Genomic DNA, 13988 nt, shown 5'->3' on the forward strand with positions numbered 1-13988 from the left:
TAAGGTGCATCACGCTTCATTAGGGCATGTCTAGTCGTTCCGGAGATTAACCGTCACAAACAAGCGATCAGACAAATCGTTGTTTTATCGTAGATCCCGTGTATTCTTAGACATATTTCATTAGTGTTACAAGTATTAATGGTGTTAGTGCTTTATCTATTGTTCTAGTAAGATGTTACTACATGAATATCTTTTACATAATATACGTTATTACCTGAAATTTATCAACTTTTGATGCGCAAGTAATATATATAACATCAATATAGAAGTAGTATACCATCACTACATAGTATAAAACAGTCGCTTTTTCTGTCCCTATATCCCTATATGTATGTTTACCTAAATCTTTAAAACTACGCAACGGAATTCGATGCGTTTTTTTCAATAGATAGAGTGATTCTCGAGGAAGGTTTTTAGTATATGATTTATTAGATTTTAGACAAAGCGGGCGAAGCCGCGGGAGAAAAGCTAGTTCTACATAAGATAGAAACTCAGTACATTTCGATTAGCATTCTATGTTAACCTAGCCCCCGAAATATCTAACAATATATAAAAAAAAGCCGTAGGGTAAAAGTAATATTAAGATAAAATGGGCCGTAATGTAATATGATACGTCCCAGAAGAGGGACAAAATATCTTTGCCCCAAAATAGACAAGCGCTGATAATCCCTACTATGCGATGCGGAAAATTATTTTTACGACCGCCATATTTTATTTTGTTTTGTGCTGTATAGATTTAGATATATAGGTCCAATGTTATGAATTATGATGAATTTTATGACGTCAAATAAAATAAATTAACAACGTTACTACCTATTTATAAAGAAACTAGCTGCTCCGCGCGGTTTCACCCGTGTGGCTCCACTCCTGTTGGTCGTAGCGTGATGATATTATATAGCCTTCCTCGATAAATAATAGCTTATTCTCTTATTCTCTTATCTAACACCGAAATAATTTTTCAAATCGGCTCAGTAATTCCCGAGATTAGCGCGTTCAAACAAACAAACTCTTCAGCTTTATAATATTAGTATAGATTAACTACAACCTAAATAAAAGTATAACAATCACAAAATCAAACTCGAATTTATGAAACGGACATATCCTAACAATAAAACATCGAGGATCAAATACCACGGGTTCAATATAGAATAAAATTTCTAATCAAGTTTTAGAAGCTCAATTAACGCTAAAAAGGAAAATGTATTTGATGCGACATTATTAAATTGATAATTCGTCCAGAAAAGGTCACGCTAAGGCCCAAGGTTTATTAATACAAAACTGTTTGATCCTTTATTATTGGAATAAAAGATCAAAGAGTCTAAGAGGATACTTCAATCGAATTGAAAACTATGGAGGGTTTACTTGGAAGTCGTACAATAGATGATTTTACAAATTATTAACGTTAACTCAGCTTTTGATATATAAGTTTTAATAGTATCAACTATAAACAATATAATATAGATTTATAATATAAACTAAGGATACTAATAGTTATTAATGAAGATTATTATCATTGTAGACTGTTTGTTAAATACAATACTTGAAACGTACTTAGTAAATAAAGTATTATGTATTAAATTTCGTAGTAGGCTGCTGAGTCGTTATCGCGTTAGAAAACTTTGGCAGAATTTCACACATTTTTTTTTCGCTTTTTAGGACAGTAATTGTACGTTCTAGCATTAAACAGCTAAACGCTCTTAATAAATATTAAGTATATATTTTAAAAGCATTATACTTTTAACAATGAGAAAAAAAACAATGTCTGATTTGTAAGTGTGCATTATGATGCAGTATATTTCATTCGTTTTAATACACTTGTTATTGTTAAGGGCCTTTCAACAATTAAAGGGTATGGTCTCACATCGTGACTGGTACTGCTGGTACCGTGTGGTCTATGTATCGGAGTCGTGGATCATTTCCAAGTTCCTAGCATGGCTGTAGGGCTGTCACCATAGATGTTATAGTGGCTTTGTGATTCCATTCACATTTGTCATGAATTATGAAATAATTAGTTAAATGGTAGAGTTGTTAATGTAATTATGCTCTACATCCTTGTTAATGTTCGAGGTGTATAACAATATCATTTTAATATGCTTTAGATTATTTTTATGTTTAAATCCCTAACGATAGGGTTGTCACTATATCGGTTTTAAATGATTTTAAACAATGATCACACTTGAGAATTTTAAAATTAAACTTATATACATACACAAGCGTTCCTTTTAAATAAAATAATTGTATGTCTATTCAAGAACAAGGTTTTTCTCTAGGCAGGTAATGTTAATATATAAACTGTTAAGGCTTTACTTTCACAGATGTTGTTGGCATTTAATCAGACAGTGAAAGTTTGTATTTGCTAGGGTTTACTTTGAGTTTCCAGAATTGTTATTGTAGATACTGTTCTTTATTTTGCTACGATATAAACTTTAGAATAAATAATAACTTATATAACTTATAACTTTTTGTAATGTGTTTTTGGCTGTCGTTAGCTAAGTCTTTATTGTGATGAATATTTTAATAATTAATAAGTGATTTATCATTATTTTTCTTCTTCAAAGTAATAGAAGGAGTTAGGAGAAATGCTTTTTATTGAGTAGACACTGACAGGTCTATTCGATTTTAAAGGCATTCGGACAAAATTTTTATGAAATCAAAAGATTTAAACTTTACAATTAAAATACCTAATCTCTTTCCTCCTAATATGACATGACTGTCCCCAGCATAAATAGGGTCCATCCCGCGTGTGGCGCCCATGCGGCTTGCATGCGCATGCTGCTTGAATACCAAGCATGCTAACATATGCTAAGCATGACATACTGTGTCGATTGACGCTTTAATGGGCGCGTGATACGAATTGTGAAATAATTCTCTGAACGGCGTTAGGATTTTCATAAAAGTCACGTTCGGATATAAAATACGTTTGGTTATTGCTAATTCACGTTATTTACGAAATATTAGGTACGTTTAGAAAATTATTTTGAAACGAATTTTGTTCATGTTCAGGGTTTTTTTTTATAGCGTTTTGTATGAGACTTGTCCTTTTGTATTATGATGTAAAGGTAATTTTTAAAATACTGGTTACCTATATTTTCTCTCACTCAAGTAAAAGTTTGAATGTACATAGTTATACTTTTAATATAGATGTGAGAGTGTATTCATTCCAAACTTCCTTATAAATATTAATTTTCAAACATACATACAGTAATACTTATACGTATTAATATCCTCTGTGAACCTGAAAGTACTGGTCGTGCGAGTTATATCCAGACGACCTAGGAAACTTAAGATGTCACCCAAGGCTTGACACACAAGGTTATAATGAGACTTTAACCATTCTATTAATAAATAATTATACAGAAGTCTATAAATAAATATACTTAGTTCCTACGTTGGCTTGTAACGATCTCTTCCAGAAAACTTACGGGATATAAACGGTACAATTATACAGACGCAATACATACAAAAAATCCAACCCTGGTTAATTATTTTTATATCTTTTAATGACTCCATTAATCACAATAAATGTCGTCGGAAAATGTCGATGTCTAACACATTATTTTAATAAAGGTCCTACAGTAATTTATACTTAATAGCTATTAGTAATTATATTATCTTTTAATTAGGTTTTCTCTCGTGTTAATTTGTTGGTATGTTTTATTATTATACCTAACGTCTAAAATCTTGAGATTCGATTTAAAAAGGCTTTCTTCCATTTTCAAATGGTACATGTATTTAATTTATTTCTTACCTTTTTATACCAGCATTAAATCAATTAATACTTTTTATTTGCAGCGCGTCCGTCAATTCACAACATCGCTCGATGAGCTTGCGTCGCGCGTGCAAGCGGCCGAAGCAGCCAGGGCGACATGGAGGGCGCCAGGCGACGCACGGGACGCGAGGGCGCAGCTGGACGCCGTATCGCGGGCCAGGGCGCAGATCCCGCCGCTGAGGAGACAGGTGGACGAGCTGAGGGCGCAGGCGCAAGCGCTGGCCAGGGATAACGTGCAATTGCCTGAACATCTTGTGGGCAGATTGGATGATTTGAATACGAGGTTTGTTGGAAGACTTTATTGCTGTCAGTTTTTGACAGTTAATTTTATAGAAATACTAGCGGTCCGCCCCGGCTTCGCCCGTGGTACATATTTACGTTTTCTCTACATAAAAACCATCCTCGTACTTCAAGGAATATAATAAAAAAAGAATTATCGAAATCGGTTCAGCCGTTCTCGAGTTATGCGCTTACCAACACATTTTGCGATTCATTTTTATATATAAGAAGATTAAGTTGATGCTTTTAACTTTGAAGAGTTGTTACGCTTAATGATTTTTAATAATATTTGATAGGTTACTTTGGATTTCCGGGTATGTAGATGTTAATTAAGAGTCTATCTTAAAAGGCCTAAACTAAAACTAAACCTACAACATCGTTCATCATTTTCTTGTCAAAACAATAACGTATAATATATATAATCGAATTGAAAGTTAATTCACTAACAAAGACGTCTTTTACTTTTCCAAATTATCATTCTAACCTCCTCCTGAATTTCTTATACGGTTTTTTTCTCAGCTAATGACACTTCAACTATAGGTACTATTTTACCTTTTCGACGACGCGGTTGGCGCAGTGGTAAAGTAACTGCCTACTGAGCCGACGGTCCCGGGTTCGATTCCCGGTCAGGGCAAATATTTGTGTGATGAACTCAATTATTTGTTCTTGGGTCTGGGTGTTATCACTACATAGTATAAAACAAAGTCGCTTTCCCTGTCCCTATGTCCCTATGTCCCTTTGTACGCTTAAATCTTTGAAACTACGCAACGGATTTTGATGCGGTTTTTTTTAATAGATAGAGTGTTTCCAGAGGAAGGTTTATATGTATAATAACATCCCTTAAATAGTGGAGAAGTACTGTTATTTTTGAGGTTTCTAATGTGATGTCGTAAAAAATTACATTTTCTCCGCTTACATTGCAAACGCAGCTGCAGGCTGAACCCTACGAGTTTTATCAAAATAATGTACTAAGTATTATACACATTGAAAAGGTCTACAGAAAAGTCCGCGATGGTATATGTCTATCTCTTATGGATAACCCACAATAACTTTTTTTTGTCATTTACTTTTTACGACAAATAATGGCTAATTTTCGATGCGATTTTAACCAATACAGCATTAATCCTTAACCAATTAAATACCTTCAATACATTGTTCATTTAATATAGATCTATATGGGCCTTTACACCGTATGATTTAAGTGAATATTTTCGAAGATATTACAGATTTAAAAATTGCGGGACGTAGCATTTGCGGCGGTACCGGCCGGCCGCCCGGCTATATATTTTATACCCGTGCGAAGACGGAGCGGGCCGCTATGTTTTTATATACATACAACGTTCACAGTTTTCCTGTAGTTTATTTAGTATCAGCATTGCACCCGTGCGAAGCCGGGGCGGGTCGCTAGTTATCTATATATGTATTTATTAAATACTAGCGATCCGCCCCGGCTTCGCCCGTGGTACATATTTACGTTTTCTCTACATAAAAACCATCCTCTTACTTCAAGGAATATAATAAAAAAAGAATTATCGAAATCGGTTCAGCCGTTCTCGAGTTATGCGCTTACCAACACATTTTGCGATTCATTTTTATATATAAGATTATATTTATCGTCCCCTAGTACCCACAACACAAGCCATAATTGAGCTTACTGTGGGACTAGGTCGATTTGTGTAATAATGTCCTATAATATTTATTTATTTATTTATTATTTATTTATTTTCCAGGATATCAGCGCTAACCTCCGGGGGGGAGGAGCGCGCGCGGCAGCTGGCCGGTGTCGCGCGGGACGGGGGCGCGGGCGCGGCGCAGGGCTTCCTCGCCGGCTCGGTGCGCCCGCCCTGGGAACGAGCGGTCACACCCGCTAACGTACCTTATTATATTAAGTGAGTTTGGCTTCAAAATGTTCTAGTGAAGATTGTGTATCGAAGTCATCAATAACATTAACTTGTGCAAGTTCTTTACGTGTAATATTGTGAAGATCATTGTGGCTACTTACTCCTTCTCCCTTGTTATATTCCCTTCTCCCTTTCTTAATTTTGTATTAACTTCCAATATTATCACTATCTTCGAAAATTTCTTATAATTATCGTAATTTGAAATAAAAACATTAACATTTTTATTTTTATCGCTATTAACAGCATCATAGTCATTAAAAATAACTTGGTCATTCGAGTTTTTGTTATGATCATCATTATTTAATATATCTTCAGCATCATTACTATCTTCATCTTTGTCCTAATCAATACCTTTCTCTGCCTATTTTTCTTCATCATCTTTATTACAATTATTACCACCATATTCGTTGTTAGTACATCAGCATGTTTTCCACTGCAATTAAATTAGGTTATAATGACAATACAGGCTACTTGTATTAATGACTAACTTTTATGTTTGTTTGTTTTCACAGCCATGAACTAGAAACGACTCATTGGGATCATCCCAAAATGATAGAACTAATGAATTCACTCGCGGACCTTAACGAGGTTCGATTCTCGGCGTACAGGACAGCACTTAAACTGAGAACTGTGCAGAAGGCTTTGTGCAGTAAGTATTATATTTTTTTTTACATACAAGTTTCCAAAAAATAATCTTTTGATTAGAGATTAGACTCTTGCTTGGAAATTTTTTATTTAATGATTTTTTAAAGTTTTTATTATACTAGCCCTAAATGATCTAAAAATTTAACTCTTTTTCTAGTGCACATGCTCCAACTACCCGCTGCGTTAGAAGCGTTCGACTCGCACGGTCTGCGCGCGCAGAACGACCGCCTCATCGACATACCCGATATGATCACTGTGCTCACTTCTTTGTATGAGGTATGTTTGTTTTTTGTTGTTTTTAGTATATCAGTTCTAAATCCACAGACGGCTTTAGAACTGAGGTTTTTATTTGTAGTTTTATTTATTTGTACGGGCTTGGAGATGACTAAAGTGTAAACTAAAAATTCGACACACAGTAAATTTTGGATAGTGTTAAACATTGCACGGGGTGTCTGATAGACTTTTCTTTGAATAAAAATAAATTTTGTAGTTACTCGATTTTCGTCCCAATTTTTCTATAACAAAAAAGCACGCACTCGCACTTCTGCTAAATTGCAATTAAATTGTCTTAGTAGTGTTCATGTTATTTTTGTTATCAAAGAGCATCACGTTCTCGAAGATTAATGTGAAATCATTAATCGTTTAGAAGATATTTTTCAGTTACAATTTCTACAACAGTACAATCGCAATTCAGAATATTAACACCTATTTCTGAACTAATTTTCAATTAAAAAACCTTTCCCCAGGTGATAGCAGCAGAAAACCCGAGTCTAGTGAACGTGCCGCTCTGCCTGGACCTGTCGATCAACTGGCTGCTGAACGTGTACGACAGTCAGCGAACCGGACAGATCCGGGTGTTGAGCTTCAAGGTGGGGCTCGTGCTGCTCGCCAAGGGACATCTGGAGGAGAAGTACCGGTGAGTAGGGGCAAACTGGTTAGAGACGTCAAGGTCGAACTATACCAGGTGAAAGGTAAGACGTTAGACGAATTTAGACAGGAGCTTCTACTCATGAAACTGAACAACTTTTGTTCTACAACTTTGCTGAATTCGTAAAAAAAAATAGACTTTGTAAGGAAACTTCGCTAATCAGCTGACCGATTTCCATACAAAGTCCATTTTTAAAGTTGTAAAACAAAAGTTGTTCAGTTTCATGAGAAGAAGCTCCTGTCAAAATGCGTCTGACGTCTTACCAGGCACCCTGTATAAGTATCAATTTCAGTGCAAATAGCTTTTGAAACATTGAAAATAATGATGTAGTAAAATGACACCAACTGGAAAAGGAATATAATGTAACAAAAATGCCTGATATTTTATAAAATAATGGTATTAATGAGATAGATCAAGAAATAGACGAAAATACATATCTGGATTTTACAAAAGCATTTCACAAGGTGAATCTTTTGCTGCTACTTAAAAAGTTGACAAATGATAGCAATTATGGACTTACGCTATAGTTACTTACTTAGACAATATAACGTTAAAAGTTATAGTTAATGACTTTGAATCATATCCCTTTGTATTAATTTGCTTGTAGCCACTTTGGGTGTTCCCCTAGGTTCATACCTGGGGCCTATTTTGTTTTTATATGATTGATGATTATATTATTATCGTATTCTGTTTCAGGTACTTATTCCGTTTAATAGCAGACCCATCGTGTCGCGCTGACCAAAGGAAATTAGGACTCTTGTTACATGACTGTATACAGGTAATGATTTTAACATAAAGTAGAAATTATAAGCTAACTGGTTTTTTTAAGAAACCGAAAGTGGTTGACCACTAATTTAATTTATTCATAGTTTACAAAAATTTTCATTTATTTCTATTAAATTAATTTTAATACCCACTTTTATAGGTACCACGACAACTAGGTGAAGTAGCAGCGTTCGGAGGGTCGAACATCGAGCCCTCAGTGCGGAGCTGCTTCGAGCAAGCCTCTGTAGCGGCTAAGGAGGGCAATAAGGGCAGCACTCTTGATAGGAAGACTGGTGAGATATTTTGATAGTAATATATTTTAAAGTTGATAAAGTTAGAGGTTTTATGTCATAGAGCTCGGTGATTGTAACCAGCGTTTAAGAACTGATTTTGGGCATTTTTGTTTGCTTTTTTGCTTCGTTCCTGTGATACATTTGTGTGATATTTCATAATTTTTTTTTTCTTTTTCTCCAGTGGACAAAGAAAAAGACAAAGAGAAGGAGTCGCAAGAGAAGGAGCGTACCCTCGAACGCGACGCAGATGGCCAAGTGCAGCACATAGAAGCGTTCCACTTCTTACAGTGGCTGCAGAAGGAGCCGCAGTCCATGGTGTGGCTCCCCGTGCTGCACCGCCTCGCTGCTGCAGAGAGCGCCAAGCACCAGGCCAAGTGCAACATCTGCAAGGAGTACCCCATCGTGGGCTTCAGGTGAGCAGTTCCACTTGCTGCAGGGCTGCAGGAACAACAGAGGAACACAGCCAAGTCTTAGAAGGCTATATTTAACTCCATTAAGATCCCTAATAGAGAAAATACCAAGGCCTCATGACAATCCTGACATTACTACACAATACTGACCAGACTGTCCTTCTATTTTGTTCCACAGCTCCATAAGTTCAAATAAGTAGAGCTTACACTTACATACCAATAAAAATTGTATTAAAATGATGTTTATTACCTACTAGATTTCCGCCCGCGGCTTCGCCCGCGTTTGCAAAGGAAAACCCGCATAGTTCCCGTTCCCGTGGGATTTCCGGGATAAAACCTATCCTATGTATTAATCCAAGTTACCCTCTATATGTGTGCTAAATTTCATTGTAATCGGTTCAGTAGTTTTTACGTGAAAGAGTAACAAACATCAATACATCCATACATCCATACATCCTAACAAACTTTCGCCTTTATAATAGTACTAGCGGTCCGCCCCGGCTTCGCCCGTGGTACATATTTACGTTTTCTCTACATAAGAACCATCCTCGTACTTCAAGAAATATAATAAAAAAAGAATTATCGAAATCGGTTCAGCCGTTCTCAAGTTATGCGCTTACCAACACATTTTGGGATTCATTTTTATATTATAGATTAAGATTAAGATTGTTTATCTCATTTTCACCCGACCCGGATAAAAACAAAAGATAGCAAATTATATCACAACAAAATTCCTATTTTTTATAAAATTTTATAAGTACAGTAGTATATCTATTAATAATTCATCTTTCATCTTTATAACATTATTAATCTATTCCAGATACCGCTGCCTCAAATGTTTCAACTTCGACATGTGCCAGAAATGCTTCTTCAGCGGCAGGAAGGCCAAGAACCATAAGCTCACGCATCCCATGCAGGAATACTGCACTGCGGTAAGGATTTTTTATATTATAATCCTTAATATTAGTTTTAATTCTTAAAGTATTATATTATATGCTAACTATTGTTGTTTCCAAAATAAACCTTCTGTGATCACATTCGCTGAAATTACTTAAGACTTTTTTTTCAAACGTATCAATCAATATATTCAATGTAAGTATTTTTCATCTCTGCACGGACTTACTTATTAAATTGTCCATTAATATAGACCTCCTCCAGTTCCTTTCGTTCATTCACATCTACTTCTTATAACGCGTATGAGCGTATTATTCTCGTATATGTACGAGATCTTTGTTAAAGCTTAGCTTATAAAACTATTTTAATAAATATCTTTTGCTTTACAGACCACATCAGGAGAAGACGTTCGTGATTTCACTCGAGCTCTTCGTAACAAGTTCAAGTCTGCCAGATATTTCAAGAAACATCCTAGAGTTGGATACCTTCCTGTTCAAACTGTACTTGAAGGTAAGTTTCAGTGATATATACAAATTATTATTAGTCATAATCATTATTACTTTTATTAATCCATCAGTCCTCGGAATCACAGACACAATAGAAAATCTATTGTGTCGCGCCCCGATCGGGGCTTACGGTGGTCAATGGGTTAATATGCATTTTCATTATTACGCAATTATTACTACCATTGTTATTTACACTATCTCTATCATAATTACCATCATTGTTATGATCATCGTTGCTTCTACTACCATCGAATTTATCATCAATATAATTGTCATCATCACAATAATTATTATGTTACCATTATCCCCGTTCTTTTTTTCATCATTACTATTACCAATATTAATTTCAACGCAATTATTATCCTTACTACCATCAGCATTATTTTCATCATCATCATCACCATTATTATTACTACCACTATTACAACTATCACCACCATCTCCACCATCACCACTATCATCACCCCATTGACTATTACTATCACGACGACGCGGTTGGCGCAGTGGTAAAGTAACTGCCTACTGAGCCGACGGTCCCAGGTTCGATCCCCGGTCAGGGCAAATATTTGTGTGATGAACTCAATTATTTGTTCTTGGGTCTGGGTGTTATTATCTATATATGTATTTATTCAATATTATATTTATCGTCGCCTAGTACCCACAACACAAGCCTTAATTGAGCTTACTGTGGGACTAGGTCGATTTGTGTAATAATGTCCTATAATATTTATTTATTTATTTATTATTTATTTATTTATCAGTTGTTAATTCTATCCCCCCCCACAGGTGACGCATTAGAATCCCCGGCCCCCTCCCCTCAGCACGGAGCGGGCGGTGCGAGCGCGGACGACATGCACTCGCGCCTCGAACTCTACGCGACACGACTTGCGCAAGTGGAACTCGGCGCACGACCCGCTGATACACCGGATAGGTGAGATAATTAACTTTTATTTATAATTTATACTATTAATGTTGGAAAGTTATCTGTATATTTAACTGTAAACTATTTGTAATATAGGTAGTGAAATTCACTTTTAAATACTACTAAATTTTTTTGTCCAATAATTTATTGCCAATGATGACAATTTTTTTATAATTATTCTTTTGATTCAACAAATTTCATTAATGTAATCGATATTTGTGTGAATGATCATCTGTTAAATTTATTTCATAAGTCACGGTTGAATTTTCAAATAAAGTATCTCTTGAATAATAATGCACCTGGTCCTTCAAGCTTATCTTTATTGTTGATCCTTCGAGTCGGATCTTATTAACATTTCTTTGTTCTTCAAGCTGGCTATTTAGAATACATTTAGTGCTTCCTCTCGATGCTCGCCAGCTGATCCAATTTGGTCCGTCGCCGTATTAAATAAAGTTGAATTTGCAGTGACGAGGAGCACCAGCTGATCGCGCAGTACTGCGCGTCGCTGAACGGTGGAGCGGACGGGGAGGAAGCTCCGCGCTCGCCCGTGCAGGTCGTCTCCATCATACACCGCGAGCAACGCCACGAGCTAGAGGCCATGATCCGGTACGTGTTGCTCTGCAGTGCGAGGGGCACCAGCTGATGCAGTATATTATAATATATGATGTTACATATGTATTTCTGTAAAATTGTAAAACTGACATGATTTAAAAGAGCAACTATGGAGTTTCTTGCCGGTTCTTCTCCGTAGATACTGCTTTCCGAATCGGTGGTAAATTTTAAAATATGTAATGACGTTTCAAAAGTGCTTCTATATGAAGTCTAATTGAATAAATAAATGTTTGTGTTTGAGTTTGAGTACTGCGGTACTGGACAATGCCAATGCTAGTGCAAAAATTGGACGTCCCAACCTTCGTGAGATCGCGCATTTCGCTGAAGATCATAACATGCAAACAAACGTTCATTTTTAGATATATTCAATGCCTAGATACATTCAACGTCAATCGGAGGAAGGGGTTAAGAAAACATTACACACAGATTATAAAACAATTAAATTAATGCATTCACTTTCAAACACATTTTAACAGGTTAACATTTCCACAACAGTATTTTTTCAAACACACCACTTTAAACTTATATGACCACATAACGTCGAAATCGAAATAAAAACATTTGACTACAATAAATTATAATTCAACACCATATATTTCCAGGGAGCTAGAGGAAGAAAATGCAAGTCTGCAAGCTGAATACGAGCGGCTGAAGGCCAAGCAGACGCCGGGCTCCACACCTGAGGAACAGCTCAACGTCAACGAGAATAGGAATGCACCTGTTGATCAGGTAATGAATATACATTTTTTCTATTCTTTATAAATTTATATTTATAAAGCATTTGCATGCCACAAAACCAAAAATATCAATTTCAATAAATATACATTTGTGTGTACCTATAGAATTATCTATATCAAAATCAACGCTAACAATAAAAAAAAATATTTAACTATAATATAACTATCAGAAAACAGAATCATTTGACTTGACTGGATCACATCTTAAATTATAATTGATACCAATATGAAAATTTAACTTCTCTATGCATTACTAAAGATGGACCGTTTGATTGTACCAAACTACCACCATTTTTGTTCTTCCCATTTTTATCAATAATAATTTAAAATTTATTTGAATTTTAATAAAAACATAATCCTTAATTACAAATCAATTAAATCTACCTCCAGGACATGATGGCGGAAGCTCGTCTCCTCCGTCAACACAAAGGAAGACTGGAGGCCCGAATGCAGATCCTTGAGGAACACAATAGACAACTTGAAGCGCAACTGCAGAGACTGAGGCGTTTGTTAGATGAGGTACTGTGTAGAACGCTTGCTAGAAATCTATTTCATAGTTTAATGGATTTTGTTCTGCTTAATGTTTTGTAACTGTTTGTTATGAAATTTAGACACGACAATTTATATTTCAATACATTTGTGATAAAATAATTTTGTTATTAAATTCACAAATTATTAATTACAAACAATATTTAATAGTTAATAAAAATTTAACAGTTTAATAGGACTAAAATAGTTTTCTATATCGAAATAAATATAGTCGAGGTAATTTTAATTTATTAACATTATTTTAATATAATATATTCTGACAAATTGCAGCCAACGCAAGGCTCGCCCGCAGGTCGCACGGGCACGCTGCAGACCCGCTCGGTGACCGCGTCACAACTCGCCACGGACTCGCCCGCCAAAATGCACAACGGGCTTTATCATGATGGACATACTAGTATGTATTTATTTATTAATTTAAATTGTGTATAAACAGGGTAGTAGAATGGAATTCTTGTTTCTTTTATACAATACACACTCATTACAGAATATAAGGTATTATTGAGCACTATAATAATTATATTTATGGTTGATTTTGTATTTTATCGATTTTATATTTTATTATTATGATTATATTGTATATGTTTAAAAAATGTATGATACAAATTTGAATAGCATGAATTGAACATAAATTTTGTAGTTAGGGTCGCTGATACAACGTACTTATCAAAAGTGGTAGTGTTGAAATTTTTGTTAGTGTCAATTTGAAGAACCAGGGCTATTATAAGAAAATTTGTCATTTTTTTCGATACAGTATTTCGTATCGAATTGACATTCACAT

At 35.3% G+C, this 13988-nt stretch overlaps 1 protein-coding gene across 4 annotated transcripts in view; it reads left to right on the forward strand.

Annotated features, from left to right (window-relative positions):
* Dys (Dystrophin) overlaps nucleotides 1-13988 on the forward strand; it is a 433719-nt gene that overhangs the window by 410731 nt on the left and 9000 nt on the right. For all 4 annotated transcript variants that reach the window (XM_089707820.1, XM_089707817.1, XM_089707818.1 and 1 more), the window contains 15 exons: nucleotides 3793-4052; nucleotides 5779-5937; nucleotides 6462-6598; nucleotides 6752-6870; nucleotides 7341-7510; nucleotides 8219-8300; nucleotides 8448-8580; nucleotides 8762-8993; nucleotides 9811-9922; nucleotides 10274-10394; nucleotides 11177-11321; nucleotides 11778-11918; nucleotides 12527-12653; nucleotides 13052-13180; nucleotides 13481-13604. In XM_089707820.1, coding sequence (XP_089563946.1) covers nucleotides 3793-4052; nucleotides 5779-5937; nucleotides 6462-6598; nucleotides 6752-6870; nucleotides 7341-7510; nucleotides 8219-8300; nucleotides 8448-8580; nucleotides 8762-8993; nucleotides 9811-9922; nucleotides 10274-10394; nucleotides 11177-11321; nucleotides 11778-11918; nucleotides 12527-12653; nucleotides 13052-13180; nucleotides 13481-13604 — 2191 coding nt within the window. The remainder of the gene's footprint in view (nucleotides 1-3792; nucleotides 4053-5778; nucleotides 5938-6461; nucleotides 6599-6751; nucleotides 6871-7340; nucleotides 7511-8218; nucleotides 8301-8447; nucleotides 8581-8761; nucleotides 8994-9810; nucleotides 9923-10273; nucleotides 10395-11176; nucleotides 11322-11777; nucleotides 11919-12526; nucleotides 12654-13051; nucleotides 13181-13480; nucleotides 13605-13988) is intronic.

The sequence above is a fragment of the Colias philodice genome, chromosome 20, assembly GCF_061535455.1.
Source record: "Colias philodice isolate Cphi_HAF_F1 chromosome 20, ilColPhil1 Martin Lab GWU primary, whole genome shotgun sequence".
Classification (NCBI taxonomy): Eukaryota; Metazoa; Arthropoda; class Insecta; order Lepidoptera; family Pieridae; genus Colias; species Colias philodice.